Consider the following 23,269-nt stretch of genomic DNA (forward strand, 5'->3'; position numbering starts at 1 on the left):
AGCAAGTGTTCATTTTAACAGTGGGGACTGCACCACACATAATTTACACAAAACAAAATGGGGTTTAACGTCCACTGCACACAAACTAGGTCATTTCGGGACTTACATATGATTCAGTTTTTAGCAGTGGGAGGAAACCTGAGTACGCGGAGAAAACCCACGCGGTTGGACAGGCGACCCTACTCCTTGTCAAAACTATGGACAAGATACAATAGGTAGAAATCATAAACAAACGTTTATAATATATGTTATGAATGAACAAGTCTTCAATTTTAATCTGTTAAGTAGCCAAAGACTTAATTCGTTATAAAAATTGTTCTGAGAAAGTCCTCATTTTTATAGTAATTTATTTTGCTAAAATGAACAGAAGAAATATCCCTTTGAAATTTGACTAAAACATTTAAACAGGATATGGACATGTTTTTTTAAAAGTAATTAAAACGTGATGAATGAATATCTAAATATAGTCACAAAGTTTCAGGTATTTATTTTGCATGAATGAACTTTGTTAGTTTAGTTAAAGGTATTACACACGTGTCTCCGTTCATTATATAAGAGCTATAAATCTGCCTATTACATTTCTTTATATTGGCTTCAAATGTTATATTAATTATTATTTAGACATTAATACACATGATATAAGGCCAAAATCAAACCTCTAGACTATTTAATAATTAAATTTGAAAATGTTGAATCGAGGCTGACTCAAAACTTCAAACAATGATAACTTTGCTCAGAATAAAGTAATTTGAATTAAATTTTCATTATATTCATTTTTGAATAATCTATTTTTAATAATCTATTTTTGAGCTATTATAGCACGAACTGTCAGATCTTTATCTAAATCGTACATAATGTATCTTTAGATAATTGAATTATTAAAAACAAATTTCTTAATTTTGTTTAAAGTATTTGTCAAAAACATTATTAATTGGAATAGAATAATCTAATATATTTTTGGAGTTTTTTTAAAGAATAAAATCAAATAATTTGATTAATTTATGAAAGTCTCTATTCGACATTTGAGGGGTTCGAATCCCCTTAAAACTCTAAAAGGAATATCCGTCTAAAAATGGTTCAATTCCGTTCAGTATGTACAAAAATATGAATGATTGAAACTTGCCCAACAATCGACATCCTCTACAGACAATAGAAACAAACCAGCATCACCTACATGTATTGGGTAAAATTTTTGGATGTGCTCTAATTAATCCAATTAAAACCAAGTCGAAAGTTTATCTAAATAATCAAAATGGGTACAGTTTATTGTGAAATAAACCATGAAAAATTAAGGACCGAAATGGAACCGAAAAGGACTCCATTGGAAATAAACCTAGTTTTAATTTAAGCATGTTTTTATGTGTAATCCTCTAGAGGCTGATCATTCATGACATCATTATTTTTCTGTCATCAAAACTTTCTCATGTTATTATCATGTAACTTTATATTATCATCTCTATTGTCATGTTTGAAAAATAAATAAATAAATAAATAAAACAAAAGAGAGAGAGAGAGAGAGAGAGAGAGAGAGAGAAATGGGTTTAAAGTCCACTTGACATTTATATTATCACCTCTATTGTCATGTCTGATAAGTCTTTTGGAAAAATAAATACTGTCTAGAGACTGCAATTGTCAATTAGAGGCTTTTTAAGATAAATAATACCTAGTTACTGTGACCAGTTATTTCTGGTCTTATAAAATTATTAAAAATTCTTTTCTTTTTTTTATGGAAACATAGATCTTTTTCTGTAGCAAATTTCAATCGCCTTTTACGATTCACAATTTAGCTTGCGGATGACGAATTCTTAGCCCAACCCCAACGTCATCAGGGGTAACCATATAAAGCCTTGATTTTAACAGAGGGTGGTCAACTAGATACCCAGATTTATACATGTTTCTTTTGTGATACCTAACGAAATATATATGTTATGTCGTTTCTGATTAATAGCAGATCAAATCAGTATGTGTTGTACTTATATTTCTTCTAGAAAAAGATTTATAAACCCTTCAGACTTCTATCATTCCTGGTCCGACTTTTCTTCGTTCCTGTTCTTCAGAATTTCTGTAGGCCGGACTCTACGTTGCTTTTAACCTTCGGCTACATCCAAGTATTGGGTTTACTCGCTTTGGCAATGCTGTTGAGGTAATCAAAAGCCGGCATATCTCTCACCATATGTAACCACGTTGTTTCTGGTCTTATAAAATTAAGACTGAATCCAAGTAACTTCTATGTGATTTATTAAACGTAGATAAATCAACAAATATTAACAAGAAAAGAGAGAGATCCGATCCATTCTAAACCATAGCTCACTCTATGTTTTAAATACAATTCTACAAAATATATAATAGACAATTATGACACATTGACAATTAAACTATAAAATATTGCTTCTAAGTTGAAATCTAAAACAAAAGTTCATTCTATAGAGAGTTTGGTTAATGACCAATGTAATGCTTCGTCTAAATTGTATCTGATGTAATAGCTATGGTTTAATAAGGTTCTATAGCCCAGGGGCCAGTTGATATTTGATTGTAAAGAGTTTGACTATGTGTATTTATAAGAACAATATAACGCTAATGCCAGTGTCTGTTTAATTCAACACGTATCTTACTTGAGAAATAATTAGGTAAATAAAATATATTTAAAATATATTAATGTTGTCGAAGATATGTTTACCAAAATGGGAAAAGTAACATTGATTTTTAATATATAGAAATCCTATGACTTATGTCGGTCATATTATGTACAATACTTGGAAAATTATATGAAACATGTCGGCAATAAAATAATTATCTAGAATGGACACATTTACTTTATTTTACATATAGAAATTATTTTTAAAAATTCAACTATTAGTTGGCCTACCACATAACTTTTTTTTTTTTTTAAGAATAAAATTAAATAAGTTGATTAATTTATTAAAATGAATTTTATCCTCATTTTGATCCAATAAATCATCGCTAAAAGGTCGTTCATCTTTTTTCACAAGAATGGTTACAGATTGTTTTAAAAACAGCTGACAAATATCCCGATCGGAAACTCCGGTAATATTGATGGAATTCGTTTAACGAAGGGAAGAAAATCTCCACTAGAGCACCATCAATCACTTTTGTAAAATCTTTCGGCACTTTTCATTTCTTTTTGCCTTTTCTCAGTGAAATTTATTCATAGATTTGGATGAGTGGTAAATTATTTAGTGAAATGTATGGTCCCGCAATTCATCTTAATCGCGTAATACCGCGGTTTTCATTAAGACTATCTTCTATTATCTCCTTCACTGCAGATTGTAACCTCGCTAAATTGACTCCCGTTATACACAATTTAATACCCCGGGCCGCGTCGATGAGATCTTTAACCACACCATATAAGGGGGACGATCAACGTTAAATTTGTCATCCTTCAATGTTTATTTGACAAGTTTCTGTCATATATCCACGGTTGACTTTAATTATTGTCTTATAAAAACCTTTGATCATTATTTTTTTAAATTAATCAACCGATCTCTTTTATTTTCTTAGCCAAATAAATTAGATCATTATTATTTCATAAAAGAGTATTTAGAAGTGGCTTGGTCCGTCAAAGCATGACACATTGACAGGGGCAACACACTGACAAAAGTTGTTTTTTTGTTGGGACTTTAGAAGGATATATGATGCCTGATAGAATTTTGTTTTTTTGTTTAAATAGAGAGAGAGAGAGAGAGAGAGAGGAGAGAGAGAGAGAAACTTATACATGCCCACTTAACACAAACTAGGTCATTTCGGGACTAACATGGTTCAATTTTATTTCAATAATTTGCATGCACGTAGGGGTCTTTAGCAGTGGGAGAAAACCGGAGGGCCCGGAGAAAACCCACGAGGTTGGACAGGCGACCCTACTCCTTGTCATGTACAACCAGGGAATTATAGAAACCACACTAGTTGACTCAATGACAGACCTTATGATACAACACGCACGTGCTAACCATTGGCATCATGTTTAAGATCCCCAGATGGTCGAATAATTAAAAATAAGTGACCAGTTGATGCAAAAAAATAAACATTAAACTACATATCATTTCATTTCTATTCGGCCATCCCCCCCCCCACACACTTTTTAAATATGTTGGATGAGTATTGTATTATGATGCGTTAGGGGGTGGGGGTGAGAGGAAGGACAGGGGGTGGGGGTGAGAGGAAGGACAGGCATAAAACTCAAAGATATCCCCGTGCAACAAAAATTTTTGGTCCGTCCCTGCAGATGTGGATTGGTTTAAATTTACTCCAGTCGAACACTTTTGTACTTTAAGGTACCTCAGAATCAAAATAAATTCGTTTTTTTTAAACATGACCAAAATATTTTTGTCACAATGGCTACATTTAAAACAGATCTGCATTTGGATTTGTCCTGAGGCGGGGTTGGGTGAATGGTATAACTTCTGTGTGTTACATCATAAGGTCTGTGTAGTTTCGTTATCCAAATTATTCGTGACAAGGAGACCAGGAGTAGGGCTGTCTGTCCAACCTTGCGGGTTTTCTACAGGTTCTTCGGTTTTCTCCCACAGATAAGGGCCCTGATGTGCAAGTGAATTCTTAAAATAAAATTGAACAATATTTAGTCAAGAAATAACCTAGTTTGTGTGAATGGAGGTTAAGCCCTATCTCTCTCTGTGTGTGTGTGTGTGTGTCTCTCTCTCTCTCCCTCTCTCTCTCTCTCTCTCTGTCTGTCTCTGTCTCTCTCTCTGTGTCTTTCTCTGTGTCTCTCTCTCTATCTCCCTCTCTCTCTCTGTGTCTCTCTCCCTCTCTCAACCTCTCTGTCTGTCTCTCTCTCTCTCTCTCTCTCTCTCTCTCTCTCTCTCTCTATCTCTCTCTCTCCCTCTCTGTCTCTCTCTCTGTGTCTGTCTCTGTGTGTGTGTGTCTCTCTCTCTTCCCTCTCTCTCTCTATCTCTCTCTCTCTCTCTCTCTCTCTCCCTCTCTGTCTCTCTCTGTGTGTCTGTCTCTCTCTGTCTCTCTCTGTGTGTGTCTCTCTCTCTCCCTCTCTGTCTCTCTCTGTGTGTGTGTCTCTCTCTCCCTCTCTCTCTGTGTGTGTCTCTCTCTCTCTCCCTCTCTGTCTCTCTCTCTCCCTCTCTATCTGTGTCTCTCTCTCTCTCTCCCTCTCTCTCTGTATCTCTCGTCCTGAATCATTGTAAAATACTGGTAGATATTGGTCCTCATTTTGATGGGGTTTTTTTGTTTTTTATTTCAGTATCTTAGAAGTGCGTAAAGAGAAATCACGCGATGCTGCACGATCACGAAGAGGAAAAGAGAATTATGAATTTTATGAATTGGCTAAGATGTTGCCTTTACCTGCCGCCATTACAAGTCAGCTGGACAAAGCCTCCATTATACGTCTGTCAATCAGTTATCTAAAATTACGCGATTTCTCTGGTCATGGAGATCCTGCGTGGAATCGAGACGGACAGTTGAATAAAGGTCTAAAAGGTAAGACATTTTTAACAAGTTTTATTTTAGTGTTTTTAAGCGATTCCAGGATGAGTGCTCGGTTAGGATGTGCTCTATTTCTTCACATCTTAAATATTTTTGAAACTGTTTTTGACTCCTTAGGGGTTACCGAGAATGATATGCCTGAAGACTCATTTTGAAAGTTTAACATATTGATGGTCTGCTGCATGGTACCAGACAGAAGACATTTTTAGAGGGAGAGAGGGGGGGAGTTTAACGTCCACTCGACACAAATCAGGTCATTTCGAGACTAACGTTTGGTTCAATTTTATTTCAATAATTTGCTTGCTCGTAGGGGTCTTTAGCAGTGGGGGGAAACCAGAGGAGTTGGAGCAAACCCACGAGGTTGGATGGGCAACCCTACTCCTTATCACATACAACCGGGGAATCGAAACCACGGTAGTTGACTCAATGACAGACCTAATGATACAGTGCGTACGTGTTAACCATTCGGCCATTCGGCCATCCAACCCCCCGGACCTTTTTTTTTCTGACACTATTTATTCAATAAATATTTATATATTATAAAAAGTACACTATGTTATAATTGTGGGAGCTTATATAAATTCATCTCACCCGGACCTTGTTAGAGTTTGATTGTTAGAATAAAATGAATAATCAACACAGGATATCGCCCATATCACATTACATGGGGTATACCCATCTTCATTAGCCAGCTTGATGGATGAAAGTAGGACGTAACGCCCAATTTAATTTCAATTTGGAACACCCAGCCAGAAAGTCGTTACCTGCATGTTTATGGCTAACATTTTCAGTTCTTTTGAACCTCTTCAGGCCATATTGATATAATAATATAATGTAATATATAAGACAATGACGTTACGTCAGAGCGTAGTTACGAAACAGGAGAATAAATATGAAATATAATTATATAATAAGATATAACATCTAACATTATTAATGTTCAGTTATCCAATTTTTCGATTTAAGGAGGGCATATATTTTTTAATAAAATTCATATATATATATAGCTCAGAAAGCCCCTACACTGTATATATATGTTGAGAGAAATGGGGTTTAATGTCCACTCAACACAAACCAGGTCATTTTGTGACTAACATACGGTTCAATTTTATTTCAATAATTTGCTTGCGCGAATGGGTCTTTAGCAGTTGGAGGAAACCGGAGGACCCGGAGAAAACCCTCGAGGTTGGACAGGCGACCCTACTCTTTGTCACGTACAAGCAGGGAATTGAAACTCATTGACAGACCTTATGATCTAAAGCCCATTTGTAAGACCATTCGGCGTCTCCAGTATATTTATAAAAGATAGACAAGAACTCCCAGGAATATATACTAAATAAAATTGTTGTTTCTTTTATCAACAAATATTACTTTGTAAAAACATTTCCTTAACATGTGTGTGGTGGAATTTGACTCCTGACTCGTGATCAAAACCCTTCGTATCGAATCAACTTCCTGAGAACATTTAGATTATTTGGCTGGGTTTTTAGGCGAACTCTGACCTCCACGAGTGGGGCTCCAATAAATTACGAGAGATATCAGTGGGGGGGTGATTGGCTAATGGAATAAATCAGACTGTTATCAGCAAGTTTGTAAAAATTAATGACATACAAATTACAACATCTGCTCTCCATGTAGTACATCTGTAGTTTTTGAAATCAAGGATTAAATATACTTTAAGAAATTTGATTCAGGTTAATTTATTCTGGGTGAAGTTATGACCGTTTGAAGATGCAGCCTAGTTTGTTTATTATCGTAACAATGGTACTTGACAACCAAGACTTAAGTCTTGATTATCCATTGAAAGCTCAGCCTTCCTAGGATCCAGAGAGTTGATTATGGACCTGTTATGTTAATAAATGCCTAATTAAACATACATTATAATGCAAGAGCTAAATCTGCCTATTGCAAGTCTTTCGTCTGAAATGTTATATAAATTATTAATTAGACATTTATTAACATGAAAAGACCATAATCAACTCACGATGACATCGCTAGTCTGCAATATTTAGTAGATATGAAGATGTTTGAAGATGCAGCATAGTTCGTTTATTATCGTAGCAACGGTTATCCATTTAAAGCTCAGCCATCCAATAATCTAGAGAGTTGATTAGGGGCTTGTCATGTGAATAAATCCTTATTAACCCACCCAATCCCCTACCCCTAAAAAAAAGTTAGATTGTCTCAGGAACCTGGGAAACCCTATCCTCCAAAAAAACCTGGATCTGCCCCTAAAAATGTGCTTTAATGCCAATCAGATGACAATGTTGGTGATGTGAATGGAAACCAAGCTAAGCTTAATTATTTCACTTTTACCTTAACATAAAACAACTTCAATGTACTTTTATGTGCAGAATTTCACATAACTGGGCTGAGAATGGTTCAGGGATAGATAATGTAGACTTCTTAAATTCAGACCTGGTTCGCTTTATCGATAAGGTTTTTGAAAATAAAAACCCAGACTAATATAATAACTGAAGGTTAATTTTTTTCAGTGTTTCAAAGTATCATTTTTTGTCCCATTAAACATAGGTGGTATCACACTTTTAGCACATGGATTGTGTGAAACTATCACCCACTCTTAAAATCACATGGGGGGATCACGTGGCTAAGTGGTTAAGACGCTAGCTCGCTAGCCTGGAGGTCGGGTGTTCGATCCCTGCATTGGCCGAGAAAGTTCATCCAGATTTTCTGGCGTGGTTCTCACTTGTCAGTGATGCAGGACGGAGGGGCTGACAAGGAAAGCTGTCTAGTCGTTCGGATGGGACGAAAAAACCGAGGTCCCGTGTACACATTGGCGTGCACCTAAAAGATCCCTTGGCAGTTGGAATTCGATATAAGAGTAGGCCGTAGTGCCGCTGTCCAGGCAAAATTTCCCTCATAGCACACTGTATGGCGTATGCCCGTCTTCATTAGCCCAGGTTAGGAGCAGAACAGTAGGACGTTAAACTCCATTTCATTTCATTTCATTTAATTTCACATCACATGGATTGTCTCACCCACTCTTAACATCACATCAAGGCTGTCATTTAATACATGTTGGCCAGTTTTGACAGACTGACAGTGAAATTGACCACCAACTGGGAAACTTATCTGTCAGCCAATTTTAAATGTGATAAAAATAGAACTTGAAAGAATTTATCCTTAAAAAACAATAAATCCAGTTTAATTGATAGTTTTTATGTGTATAAAAATTAAAAGATATAATTAAAATTTGGATAATGTTAAATTCTCTAAAAACAAATATTATGCTTGTCTGAGGTAAACAATATAAGTCAAAAATTGAAAGCTCTAGTTTACTTTTTCCTTGACTCAGGAGGTTGGAGGTAGAAGGGACTATACAATATAAAAACATTAATTTTTATAAAATTTCATCATTTCTCATAAAACTATCAGAAAAAGTATAAAATTTCACTGTTTCTCATAAAATTATCATAAAATATAAAATTAAACATAAATCGCTGCTCTCAATAATAAATGTCTATACTAATTAATCTGGATGTGAATAAGAAAATCATCCAGGTTTTTTATGACCTCCAGCTTTCATTTTCTATTTGACGGTGTTCAGTCAATGTTATATGGGTATATGAACATAGGATGACTGCGACCATTATTGCCACCAGTGCTTCTGTTGGGGGGTGGGGGACGTTCTTATCTGCATAACACTGGTTGAACACTACTTTATGGACTGGAGATAAGTTATTGTCAGTGCAGTTATATGAAAACAAAAATCATAATATTTGATAATGATAAATACATAAAAAGTCATGAAATGTGATAAAAACATTATAAAAACATCATAAAATTGGATAAAAACACATCATAAAATAATAATAAAATTTGATTGAAAAATCTCATAAAAATCATAAAATTCCACTTGAAGCTTTCATAAAAATATAAATTTTTGACAAAAATCTGTTTGCGTTCCTCGAGATAGCCGAGAAGCAGTAGTTTCAGACAGTTTCGAAAAGTAGAAAGGAAACTCACAATTAAAAAACGTCACTTTTCACAAATTTTTTTTAAGTGAAACAGGTATTTACATGCTCCAAGCCCTAAAAGGTGAAGATAAAACTTATTTCAAATTATTTATTACACGCTTGAACTTCTACTGGTATTTTTATCAGGACAACTAGATACGATAAGGGTCGAGCAGCCACAAACTATTGCCAAAAAGGGGCCGTTGGATACGTTGAACTGAATTTGATTTTAACATGATAATGTTTTAAAGAAACACGAATAATGAATACATTCTTTTCTTTTCTTTTTGAAAGAATAGAATTTGTTTTGAAAGAATAGAATTTGTTTTGAAAGAATAGAATTTGTTTTGGAAGGATGGAGTTTATTTATTTGGAATTTGTATGTTTTGGAAAAATAGAATTTGACTTTAACATGATAATGTGATAATGTTTTGAAGAAACACGAATTGTCATTTGTATTTTTCGGACTATATCTAATTTCTTACTGCTCAATTGGATTAAAAAGATTAGGAAAACAAAAATCATAATGACAATCACCGAGCTTCAAGTTGGTTAGATTTAAAACAGACTCATCAAAAGATAGATAATCACCCAGCTTCGAGTCAGTTAGATTTAAAACGGGCTTGTCAAAAGATAGATAATCACCCAGCTTCGGGTCAGTTAGAATTGAAACGGGCTTGTCAAAAGATAGATAATCACCCAGCTTCGAGTCAGTTAGATTTAAAACGGGCTTGTCAAAAGATAGATAATCACCCAGCTTCAAGTCAGTTAGATTTGAAACGGGCTTGTCAAAAGATAGATAATCACCCAGCTTCGAGTCAGTTAGATTTGAAACGGGCTTGTCAAAAGATAGATAATCACCCAGCTTCGAGTCAGTTAGATTTGAAACGGGCTTGTCAAAAGATAGATAACCACCCAGCTTCAAGTCAGTTAGATTTAAAACGGGCTTGTCAAAAGATAGATAATCACCCAGCTTCGAGTCAGTTGTCAAAAGATTTTATTGATAAAAAGAGAAATAGTGTTTAACGTCCATTCAACGCAAACTAGGTCATTTCGGGACTAACACATGATTCAATTTTGTTTCAATAATTCGCTTGTGCATAGGGGTCTTTAGCAGTGGGAGGAAACCGGAGGTCCCAGAGAAAACCCACGAGGTTGGACAGGCGACCCTACTCTGTGTCACGTACAACCGGGGAATAGAAACCATGCCAGTTGACTTAATGACAGATCGTATGATACAGCGCGCACGTGCTAACCATTCGGCCATCCAACCCCCTAGATTTTATGGAAGATTTTAGGTAACATGTTTGGACTATATCCTATTTTTTATGCCATCTACAGACGATGCCGAATATTGACAACTTTTCAAATCATCATAACTTTATAAATACTGAAAGGAATTGAACTATTGGACTTATATTCCGTTTAGAGATTCAATTTTAACAATATTGTAGTTAGCAAGGAGGATTCAAAAACCCTCTAATGACACCCAGAGGCTTTTTAAGATGGGTGATTTTCAAGTGAAATAAATAATCTGCTATCAGACCTTTTCAAGTCAATTTGCTTTCATGCTGCAATAAAGAAGTAATTTAGGCAATGTTTATCGTAATATTGGTAATAACTGCCACATGGGTTGGCACCAGCAGTGTAATATATTTTATTAGCTGTGATAGGGATTATCAGGGAAGATGGTTACCACGGTATTTTGACAGGTTCCATATCACCAGATATTACCCTATCTTTATCACTTTTAATTCTGTTAAGAGATGGTTTTATAAAATAGATGGATGAATGAATGAATGGATGGATAGAAGAATGAATAAAGATACTATATTACTATCTTTATCACTTTTAATTCTTTGAAATAGATGGTTTTATGAAATAGATGGATAAATGAATGGATAGAAGAATGATTACAGGTACTATATAGATATATGGGCGAATGAATGAATGGATCAGGATGGATAGAAGAATGAATAAAGATACTATATGGATAGATGAAATGCTAGTTTGATATGATAGTTAGACATGGATGGAAAGAAGAATGAATGAGAACATTTAAGTACAAGTTATAAATCATAACTCTATAGTATAGATTGAAGAGTTGGGGGAAGAATGAATGGATTAACAAATGCTATTTTGAGATAATATTGTTTAGATGAGAGAGTGAGAGAGAGAGAGAGAGAGAGAGAGATGGGGTTTAACATCAAAAGATTTTATCCAAGGTCCCCTCAACACAAACTAGGTTCAATTTTATTTAATTTATTCATTTTTTCATGATTTGTTTTTTATTGATGGAAGGGTTTGTTTGTTATTGATGGATGAGATTTGTTATAGAAGGATAGAATTTGTTGGGTTTTGGTTGAATAGATTTTTTCTGTGTTTATTTGTTACATGCCACATTAGGTGTGAGACCAAGAAAAAAAAATATAAGTACAAAAAAAGTCAGACGTATAACAGTTTATGAATACATATGTCAAAATGTACATTTTCTAGAAAAAAAATTTTGGATAAAAGCTGTCAGTACAAAGTAATCAGGTCATAATCCCCCAACAGTGCTAAAGATATTTATAATATTTCTAATTCTTCTCTTGTCATTTTTATATCTAAAAATTTTACTTTTTATGTTACAAATATTTCATTTAAAACATACCTTGCCTTTGTTTGAAATATTTCGAAATTTGGATCTGTTTGTATTTGACTGATTTTGATTTGTTATAGGAGAGAGAGAGACAGAGACAGAGAGAGACAGAGAGAGAGAGGGAGAGAGAGAGAGAGGGGGGGAATGGGGTTTAATGTCCACTCGATACTTACCAGGTCATTTCGGGATAACATCTTTTATTTCAATAATTCGTTTGCGCATAGGTGTCTTTAGCAGTAGGAGGAAATCAGAGGACCTGGCGAAAAACCCACAGGGTTGGACAGGCGACCTTACTCCTTGTCACATACAACCGGGGAATCGAAACCACGCCAGTTGACTCAATGACAGACCTTACGATACAGCGCACACGCATTAAACTCCCAGATTTGACAATAGCAGATAAGAGAGGAGTGGGGTTTAACGTTCATGCGACACTAACCGGGACATAGGTACATATATCTTTATCTTTCCTTGCGTTCAGGGTGCGTAAAGAAACTGGGAGAAAAATCATGTGATTAGGCAGGGGAGACTACTCGTTATTACAAACTAAGATCGAAACTCTGACCACTAGAATCGGTATGATACTTGTCAAGGGTGCATGGTCTAGCCAGTCAAAGTATCTAGTCCTAAGGATGGGATAAAAAGTGTGTTGTATAAACTGGTAGTGCACATAAAAGATCCCTTGATAGTTGGAATTCGAAATTAGAGTCACTCTTTGGGTAAAATTTCGCTCAAAGCACACTGTATAGCGTATGCCCATCTTCATTAGCCCAGTCGGTGCAAACCAGTAGGACATTAAACTCCATTTCATATCATTTAATTACACATTACCACATTTTGTGAAAGTTACGATTGGACTAAAAACTGTATGGTGTATGCTCATCTTCATTAGCCGCCTAGTCAGCGTAGAACACTAAAACTCTATTTCACTTGATGAATTCGCTTCACATGAAAACTTTAATTTCTCGAACACCTGATGTCATTTTTTGTTCACATGATATTTAATTGTTAACCATGGTGACAAGATGTCTAATTTGTTCTAGATTTTAGAATGATGGTGATATTATCATTTAATAGAAGTTTAATGTGAGTTATATTGTTGTATTACGATGATTTAACACACGATATAAATTATACAACATACTAATTACATAAACATAACAAATATGTCAGTCAACAGGTAGATATCCTTGTGACCGCTGTTGGTAGTCGTGGGACAGGTAGATAGCCTTGTGACCCCTGTTGGTAGTTGTGGGACAGGTAGATAGCCTTGTACATCGTGACCACTGTTGGTAGTCGTGGAACAGGTAGATAGCCTTGGACATGGTGACCACTGTTGGGAGTCGTGGAACAGGTAGATAGCCTTGGACATGGTGACCACTGTTGGGAGTCGTGGGACAGGTAGAGAGCCTTGGACATGGTGACCGCTGTTGGTAGTCGTGGGACAATTACAAGCCATTTACATGGTGACCACTGTTGGCATGGTTACAAAACTTGTCTTAAATTGTCCAGAGTGGTCCCATGTGCCGGATAAATTATCGTGTTCTAGACACAACGACAGTGAGTTTTACAACATCTAGATGTTGCTACATTGGTCAGAAATTCCTCAAGTTAAAGGTACATTATCCCCCGTTACCGCAGGAATGTGAACCATAGCGTTATTGAAAATATGAAAAACGTTAACATTCGCTAAAAACGATGTGCAGGATATAATAAAATCACTAAAACTAATAAGTAGGCTTATACTACTTTATTTTATTATGGTCACAAGATACTCGCAACTTTCAATCATCCAGTACACCAGGGGTTGACCATCCCTTGGTCCAGTCATAGAAAACATGCGCTTTTTATTCTGAAATCTGAAACCACAAAATTCTGGTTATTTCAACCAAAACGCACAATTTATTCACCTAGATTGTTCATCTTTGATTTTCTTCTGCTTGATTCCCCGACAGGGCCATCGTAGACAGGGCCATCCTGTCACATTCGGTTTAAAGAAAATGACAAAGAACGATGTGACGTTTCCAAGAATTTGACTTGATTTACCAGTTGCTGTTTTTGGGGAGTATTTTTTGTCATCTGACCATCCCAGAACCAGACATAAACAACGATGTTTGTTTAATTACGAAAAACATGTCGAAATAAAATAAAGAATCTAGATGGACTACTGGACATGTCATAAACAATCTACAGCCAGAGGTGATAAACAAAACAAGCAAAAAAATCTATTACCCCCGAAAAAAAAAAACCCTGATGTGACAATCCGTAAGATACGATTGTTTGTCAGCCATCAAGCCCTGATAATTACAATAACAACATGGCTGTTACACGTTGATTTACACAGACGCTGTCTACTCACGACATTTATATTAAACGCCTAATATTTGTTGATTTACTACTGCCAAGGGATCTTTCACACGATAATTGTCACATAATATATTTTCTTACCTGGAAAGTTTTAAAATATTTTATTTCTGTTTATTTCAAGATATGAGTGGCTTTAAAATGTCAGACGATATTTATACGGTTGTTGACCCCAAATTTTTACATTTCAACAAAGCCCAGTTTCATGTTACATTTTACATGTACATGTACGTTTATCATGAGCTCATTCAGAAGGTTCATTGCCCTGGGCAGGGGTCTAAAAAGTGGAATCAATTTCAGGAGTCATGGAAGGGTTTTTTTGTTGTATTAGGACTAACATTTTTTGTCCCATCCAGATAACTGGATGGTTTTCCAGGTCCTCCCTCCGGCATCCTAATTCTTATCCTAACCCTAACCTTGTCCCTCCTGTTAGTGAAACTTATCATTTTCCGGCAATGATTTATCATTTAGATGGTACGAAAAACATTTCCTTCGACAACAAAAAGGGGGAAGGGGTTGTGGTAGCCCCCTTCTGTATCCCCCCTTAGGATTCTGTCTCTATTCCCAATTTATTATGTTTAGGGCATAAAAAGGGTTTGGGCAGTTGACCAGCAATCTCATGTATTTGTTTCAGAGAGAGTGAGATGAACTAGGTCATATCGGAACCAACATATGGTTTAATTTTATTTCAATAATTTGCTTGCGCGTTGGGGTCAGTGGGAGGTTGGACAGCAGACACGTACAAGCGGTGAATCAAAACCACGCCACTTGAATCAATGACAGATGTTATGATCACATCCCACTGTCCTATATTTGATTAACTCTAAAATCCCCACCGTTAAAATTTCTTTACAATTGAATGTCAATGAAAGCAACCATAAAAAAGATTAATTCTCGACAAATACCAAAATCGGCTGATAATACAATTATTGGCTTATTATAAACAATGATCGACTAATCTCTATTATGGGGAGGGGGGGTGGATGGACGAATGGTTAGCACCTGTGCGCTGGATCATAAGGCTTGTCATTGAGTCAACTGGTGAGGTTTCGATTCCCTAGTTGTACGTGACAAGGAGTAGGGTCACCTGTCCAACCTCGTGGGTTTTCTCCAAGTCCTTAAGTTTCCTCCCACTGCTAAAGAACCCTACGCGCAAGTGAATTATTGAAATAAAATTAAACCATATGTTCATCCCGAAATGACCTAGTTTGTGTCAAGTGGATGTTAAACCCCATCTCTCTCTCTCTAGTATGGGTGGTTTGTTGTAAATTTGTTGAAACAGGGTAAGAAAATAATTAAAAGAAATGATCATGATAAAAGATGTAAAGGTTATAAAAACTTGTTCATACATTAAATAATAAATAATAAAACAGGATTATTATGGTCATAAAATACCTGAAGTTGAGACAAATAAAAACTTCTCTCCTCAACTTGACACCATGTCACATGTCATCTGACAACGTCATTAAATAAATAAACAATGTCATTTGTCTTTCTGTTGATCTTGTGTATGGACAGCTTTTCATCACTTTCCAAGTTTATGGAAGACATTTCAGTTCATAATTTATAGAAATGGAATCAGGGGGTGGGGGGGGAACCTTGCCGGAAAATCCTGATGAATTTGCTCTGCCAACATGGGAGCTCCAGCTTAGCAAGCCGACGCCTTGTTCACTTAGCCACTGCAGCTCCAGTAAAACATGTCCAGTGTATTTTGTTATCTTCGACAGTTGGTGTTATATCAGTCTGATTACAACACAGAACCTGTTTCATTTCGTTTTTTATATTTCAAAATATCGTTTAACTTGTCTTTACTACAGTAGAATCTGGAAGAGTTGTTATATAACCCACGTTCTGGTTGATGTGAGGAATTAGCCAATGAAGGGGTCTGTTACGGCGAGTTATTGGAGTGAGGTGCATGGAACTGTGGGTAACCCACTAGAAACAGCAACGCTGATTGGTTAATCAAATGTCTGACTTCATAGGGTCAAAAGCCGTTCGTATGACCCCTGATGTGACCTTCCACTACAACTTGTCATATCATCATGTAGTGTGGCCATCGAAATTTTAAAAAAACAAAACGAAATATAGATCTGTATTTTAACGAGTTTGGTGTAGTATAGAATATTCACGTAATTCTGAGAAAGTTTCTTAATCTCAGGTTTAGATGAGATTGTAAAACTTGAACCTTGGGTTACATGGTTTAACTCAAACTCACTCAACTTTGTATTAGCTTGATAACGTTGAAAGAATACTCTTCGAAAAACGTCGCCCAAATAAATTAGCAGCTGTTTTTCCATAAGTATATGTTTTTGTGTATTGCTCTATCCAGTTACTAAATGCCTCTGAAAGATTATCACTCAACTTTGTGTAATTTTGCAGGTGGTGGAAGACGAAGAACCAATATGGCTGTGGAAATATTTGAAACGCGTCAAGGAACACATGTTCTACAGGTGAGTGCTGATAGTTTTTTATTTATTTTATCAAAATATATCTAAAAAGCGATATAAATATATAAAATGAAATGATAAAAAAGCTTTATTGATAATTTGTGAAAGAGTTCACCAAGTGGACGAGAAGCATGCCACACACAACCAAACAGTTGCACCAGTTCTTAAGATTCCTTAAAAAATACCCTGAGATTCCTCAAAAATGCCATGAGTTTCTTAAAAAAATGCTTGGAGATTCATTAAAAAAACATCCTGTGATTCCTTAAAAATTCCCTGAGTTTCCTTAAAAAAATGCCCTGTGATTCCTTATATAATAAATACCCTAAAACAAAAGCACTATCAAATCGAATGAATGGATCTAATGTTTTATCCTCTCTGCGATGATTCTTCTTTATTCATAATCATCTTGTATTCATGTAGAAAAAATAGGACCAGCAGGAATTGTACTAATGAAACACGACCAGGTTAATAGGCTTAGAATTTCTCCATACTAAATTTATAAACTGTGAGCTTTTCAGAAGAGCAAACAATTATTTTTCATTTTTAAATTATATGTATAGTATGCTATATTTTATATGAGTTAATATGTGTATAGTATACTATGATATGAGTTAATATATGTATAGTTTACTATAATTTATATGAGTTAAAATATGTATAGTATACTATAATTTATATGAGTTAATATGTGTATAGTATACTACAATTCATATGAGTTAATATGTGTATACTATAATTTATATGAGTTAATATATGTATAGTATACTACAATTTATATGAGTTAATTTGTGTATATTATATGTATAGTATACTACAATTCATTTGAGTTAATATATGTATGGTATACTATAATTTATATGAGTTAATATGTGTATGGTATACTATAATTTATATGAGTTAAAATATGTATACTATAATTCATATGAGTTAATATATGTATAGTATACTGTAATTTATATGAGTTACTGTAATTTATATGAGTTATTATGACTATAAAATAATTGGATATAAATATAGACTATAGTAAATTTAGTTATATGTTTTTATCAAACATTACCACTCAACATATATGTAACTGTAAATTCTTACGCTGTTATGTGTTGAATAAATTCTTACGCTGTTATGTGTTGAATAAATTTTAATGTACATATAGGATTAGTTTTAAATCGAATGAGAATTAATCCAAACTTTAAGTCATGATTAATTACAAAACTAAACATCAAAGAAACAATTATAGGAAAAAATGGCAGATTACATGTAAGAAAAAATTTAATACACATGCAATCAGATTGATTTTAAATCTAAATTTACAAGTGTCTAATGGTGGAAGTAGAAAAACAATCTTTTGAATATTATATAACAAACAAGATACCTGACTTCTTCAGGAGTCCAATTTGCTCAGGGCCTAAATTCGATGGCCTAAAACATTCACAAGGCCATGCTGGTTAATTTGATGCCACATATGTAGGGGTGCAGAGCGGAAACGATGCATTATTCGCCTGGGGCCCAAATTCAATGGCCTTAAATATTCACAGGGTTATGTTAGTTAATTTGATGCCACATATGTGTGGATGCCGAGCAGCAACGAAGCCCAATTTACCCAGGGCTCAAATTTGATTCCCTAAAACATTGACGAGGTCATGCTGGTTAATTTGATGCCACATATCTGGGAGTGGATCGCGGTGACGAAGCATGATGGGCGAACATACATACATTTTTATACGCCCACATTGAAATGTGGTCGTATATTGTCGTCGCCCCCGTCCGTTGGTCCGGCGTCCACAATTGCTTGTGGACGCTCTAGGGGCCAAAGTCAATATCCGATTGACTTTAAATTTATATACAGTGTTTAAGGCCATGAGACGAAGAAGCCTATTGATTTTCAGCGATTTCCGATAATTACTGCCAGAGTTATGGTCCTTGATCACTTCAAAAAATCTTGTGGCGCTCTGGAGGCCAAAGTTAATATCCGATTGACTTTAAATTTATACACAGTGTTTAAGGTCATGAGACAAAGAAGCCTATTGATTTTCAGCGATTTCCGATAATTACTGCCAGAGAAATGGCCCTTGATCACTTCAAAAAATCTTGTGGATGCTCTAGAGGAGAAAGTTAATATCCGATTGACTTTAAATTTATACACAGTGTTTAAGACCTTGAGACGAACAAGTATATTGATTTGAATTTTTATGACTTGGAACAGCTAAATCCATGATACAGTATTATAAGTTTTGTATACAAAACGTTAGCATGGGGCAGAACTTTATAAAAACCAAACAAATTCTAATGGTTTTCTGTATTAGATTTTAGTGTATTATAAATGTTTCATTACCGAAAAAAGTAAAAATATGCGACAACTCTTGTTGACTGCCCGGATGATTTAGCTGCTGTGGGCTTATGTTTCGTTGCCTGGCAACCTATCTTTGATTTTATTTATATAGATTCAACGTTTCCGTTTGTCGTGTTCATTTTCCATGGTTTAATCCCTATTATTTATTTAACATCTAATTAAAGATACTTTATGTCAGATCAGATAAAAACTAATAGTTAAAAACTACATACTGTAAAGGGAATTGATCCACTATGAACCGAGATTTTAGCGATTGAATTTTTGGCCTAGCCTAGATCATCATTATTAAAGTCGGTAGGATATAAAACATAGTCTCGATTATCCATTTAATAATTAAATTATGAATGGAAGTCGAACAGCAAATCGGAACCTAATCCATTAAATATCGCAGGCTAGCGATGACATCAAGAGTTAATTATGGTCTTGTTTTGTTAAGAAATGTCTAATTAATAATTTAGATAACATTACAGGTCTAAAAAAAGACCTGTAATAGGCAGATTTAGCTCTTGTATAATGTACGTTTAAGATAATAAAACTCAGATATCAACACTAGATAATCTTCTGTCTTCGAATCAACCAGATTAAAAACAGTCTGAGAAATTTAAAGAAGGCGACGTCATGTTTTAAAAGATTTTAGACGAAACAGTGCAATACAAAACAGCCTAAAAATCTGGTTAAAATAAATATTACTTAAAAGTCTAATCAACATAGATTGGTCGTAAGAAACATAAAAAAAGTATTGATTACATATATTTTATTGGATATGTCCTGACACAAAAAGAACTATCAAATAGAAAGAATGGATTCAATGTTTTATTCTCTCTGCTGGCATGATTCTGTTGGATGGCCGAATGGTTCGCAAGTGCGCGCTGTATCATGAGGCCTGTCATTGAGTCAACTGGCGTGGTTTCGAATCCCCGTTTGTACATGACAAGGAGTAGGGTCGTCTGTCCAACCTTGTGGGTATCCTCCGGGTTCTCCTGTTTCCTCCCACTGCTAAAGATCCCTACGCACAAGCGAATTATTGAAATAAAATTAAACCATATGTTAGTCCCGAAATGACCTAGTCTGTATCGAGTGGACGTTAAACCCCATTTCGCTCTCTCTCTCTCTCTCTCTCTCTCTCTCTCTCTCTCTCTCTCTCTTCTGTATTCATAATTATCTTTCAATAAATTTTTGGTTATTTTGGAATTGGGTGAAATTTGGCCCTTTTGATATACCAGTACTTTTATTTTTACCTTGTTCAATTTTTATTGTCTGCAAAGGATGCCGCACGTTGCGTAATTTTCAATTCCTAATATCTTTATAAATACCAAATGGAGAATTGAACCATATTTGTATTGATTATCCTTTTAAAGATTAAGCTTTCATGACATGTAGTTTCCAGTGGATTAAAATTCCCTCAAATGACGTTGGCACACTTTTAATCCTTAAATGCTGGTTTAGATTAATTGTTTTTATTAATTAATATTTTAAAATAATTGAAGGAATATATTTAGAATATTTTAATATCGATGTTTGTGGTTGGATTAATGTCAGAGTTGTAGGTGGATAAAAAATTACATCTTAAAATAAAAATAATATTTAACCCATGAAGTAAATTAGGGTTTTATTTTTAAATTTTTAAAATAATTGTAGAAGCAAGTCAAAATAATAATTTAAAGGGCCTATCCCAATAATATTTTGGTGAATAAAACAGCTAAAATTCTGTGTTAAAATCCCTTAAAATGGGCTGAGCAACTAACTCAACATATGTGATACTTTTTTAAACAACTTAAACCCATTAGCCTTCATCTGGAAATGGAGACCGTGTCCCAAGCTGTATTATATGGTGTCTGGATAAAACCAGACTTTTATTTTATAAAAATAATGTGTTGGTGAAATTTACCTTTTGTTATCAAGTACAGCAAGTGGGTCATTCATTGTATAGACCTCTAAAGGATTGAGGAATAGATTATCAGGTCAATCAACAAAAAAATTAACCCAAAATATTAAAAGGGTTATGTGTGCGGATAAGCGGTTTTGACTCACTATTATAAGCTGAAATTTTGAGACAAGGTAAATACACCATTCCTTTTATTTTGGCGCTTAAAATTCAAACGTACTCAGACTTTTATTTTTGACTCTGTTCAAATCGGGATAGTCCCTTTAAGTAAAATGTTTGTATTTGTGGTTGATTTGTAGGAGTATCAGAAATTACATTGGAAATCTTTTTTTAAGATTATTGTAAAATTATTAAAATATCAAAGTTTATGATAGGATTTGTGGGTGTTTAAGAAATGATGAATTATTTGTATTAATATGAAAATGTAGTTATTTACATAGATTTATTATAGATTAAAATCCCAACATATCAGAATAAAGATTAAATATAAGGTCATACACAATCAAAACTACTTTTATTTCAAATATTTTGGTCGAAAAGTATTCAATTAAATCTATCAGTTGTTATATTACTTATTGCCATTTTTTCATTGAGTTGAAGCGGGGTTGCATGGCTGAATGGTTAGCACGTGAGTGTTGTATTGTAAAGTCTGTCATTCAGTCGACTGGCGTGGTTTCGATTCCCCGGTTGTACGTGACAAGTAGTAGTGTCACCTGTCCAACCTCGTGGGTTTTCTTTGGATCCTCCGGTTTGTTTAGGGTTGTTTAAGATATTAAAACTTTGTTTAAGATATTAAGCATTCTCCAACTTTGTTTAAGATATTAAAATATATAGAACTTTGTTTAAAATATTAGGCATTATAGAAACATTAGGAATTATATAATATTTGACATTATAGAATTTTGTTTAAGATATTGGACATAACTTTGTATAAAATATTAGGAATTGTAGAACTTTGTCTAAAATATTGATTTTTAACGTATATACTTTCTTTTATTACAGAGCTGATAAAACAAAAGAGGTTTTAAATGAACAAATAAATTATTTTAAAAGATTTCCACAAATAATAATGTTATGTTATCTCTATATAATTACAGAATTAATGAATGAATATTATATCCGTATTAGGGCGTAAAAGCCATATAAGGTAGTAAAAAAGGTTTAATGAATGAAATATAATTCAGTGATTTATAGAGTATCGTAAACCTCTCAATGACGTCTGATAATCACCTCGTAACTCTTTGGATTTCATTCATTTGCATGTTAATAGAATACGGACAGGAAGAGTTTTATGGCGTCTGTGACGATTTAGTTGTTATCTGTATGTATTGATTAGCGCCAATCTTTAGTCAATAATTAATTTTCAATAGTAACGACCGACGGTTAACAGGACTTGCAATTCTGCTGCCATTGATTTCACTGAGTCTCTTTTGTGCTGAGTGTTGTCTCTGATTTAGTTTAGTTAGTTATTGATTCCAGTTAGCAACGCCTGAGTCCCGTTTCTATCGCTTGTCAACTGTAATGCCCATGGAATTGACATTGGACAGAATGGAAAATGAAATAAAATGGGGTTTAATGTCCTACTGTTCTGCTCTGACTGGGTTAATGAAGACGGGCATACCCTATACAGGGTGTTATGAGGGCAATTTTGCCCAGACAGCAGAGCTATGGCCTACTCTTGTATCAAATTCCAACTGCCAAGGGATCTATTACGTGCACACCAATATGCACACAGGACCTTAGTTTTGTCATCACATCCGAACGACTATACGTTGTCCCTTGTCAGGCCCTTTGTCCTGCACCACTGACAAAGTGGAACCACGCTGGAAAATCCTGATGAACTATCTCGACCATTACAGGGATCGAACGGGCCACCTTTAGGTTATCAGACCAAGGTGTCCTACTCACTGAGCCACCATGACTCCTGGGATAGAACACGATTGTCAGCTCAATGAAAAAATCCATGAGGTTAGAGAGATGAACCAAATCCTTGTTACAGTAGCAGGACAAGGACTTGACGACTCACCTGTCCAACCTCTTCCTGCAGTTTCCTCTCACAGCTAAAGACACTTCTGCACAACTGAATTATTGAAATGAAAATTTAACCATATGTTATTCCCGAAATGACCTAGTTTGTGT

General features: G+C 34.8%; 1 protein-coding gene across 3 annotated transcripts in view; it reads left to right on the forward strand.

Moving 5' to 3' along the window:
- LOC126822534 (protein trachealess) overlaps positions 1-23,269 on the forward strand; it is an 82,100-nt gene that overhangs the window by 37,659 nt on the left and 21,172 nt on the right. For all 3 annotated transcript variants that reach the window (XM_050551470.2, XM_050551471.2, XM_050551472.2), the window contains exons 2-3: positions 5,225-5,460; positions 16,828-16,898. In XM_050551470.2, coding sequence (XP_050407427.1) covers positions 5,225-5,460; positions 16,828-16,898 — 307 coding nt within the window. The remainder of the gene's footprint in view (positions 1-5,224; positions 5,461-16,827; positions 16,899-23,269) is intronic.

The sequence above is a fragment of the Patella vulgata genome, chromosome 5 (assembly GCF_932274485.2).
Source record: "Patella vulgata chromosome 5, xgPatVulg1.2, whole genome shotgun sequence".
NCBI classification, from domain to species: Eukaryota; Metazoa; Mollusca; class Gastropoda; family Patellidae; genus Patella; species Patella vulgata.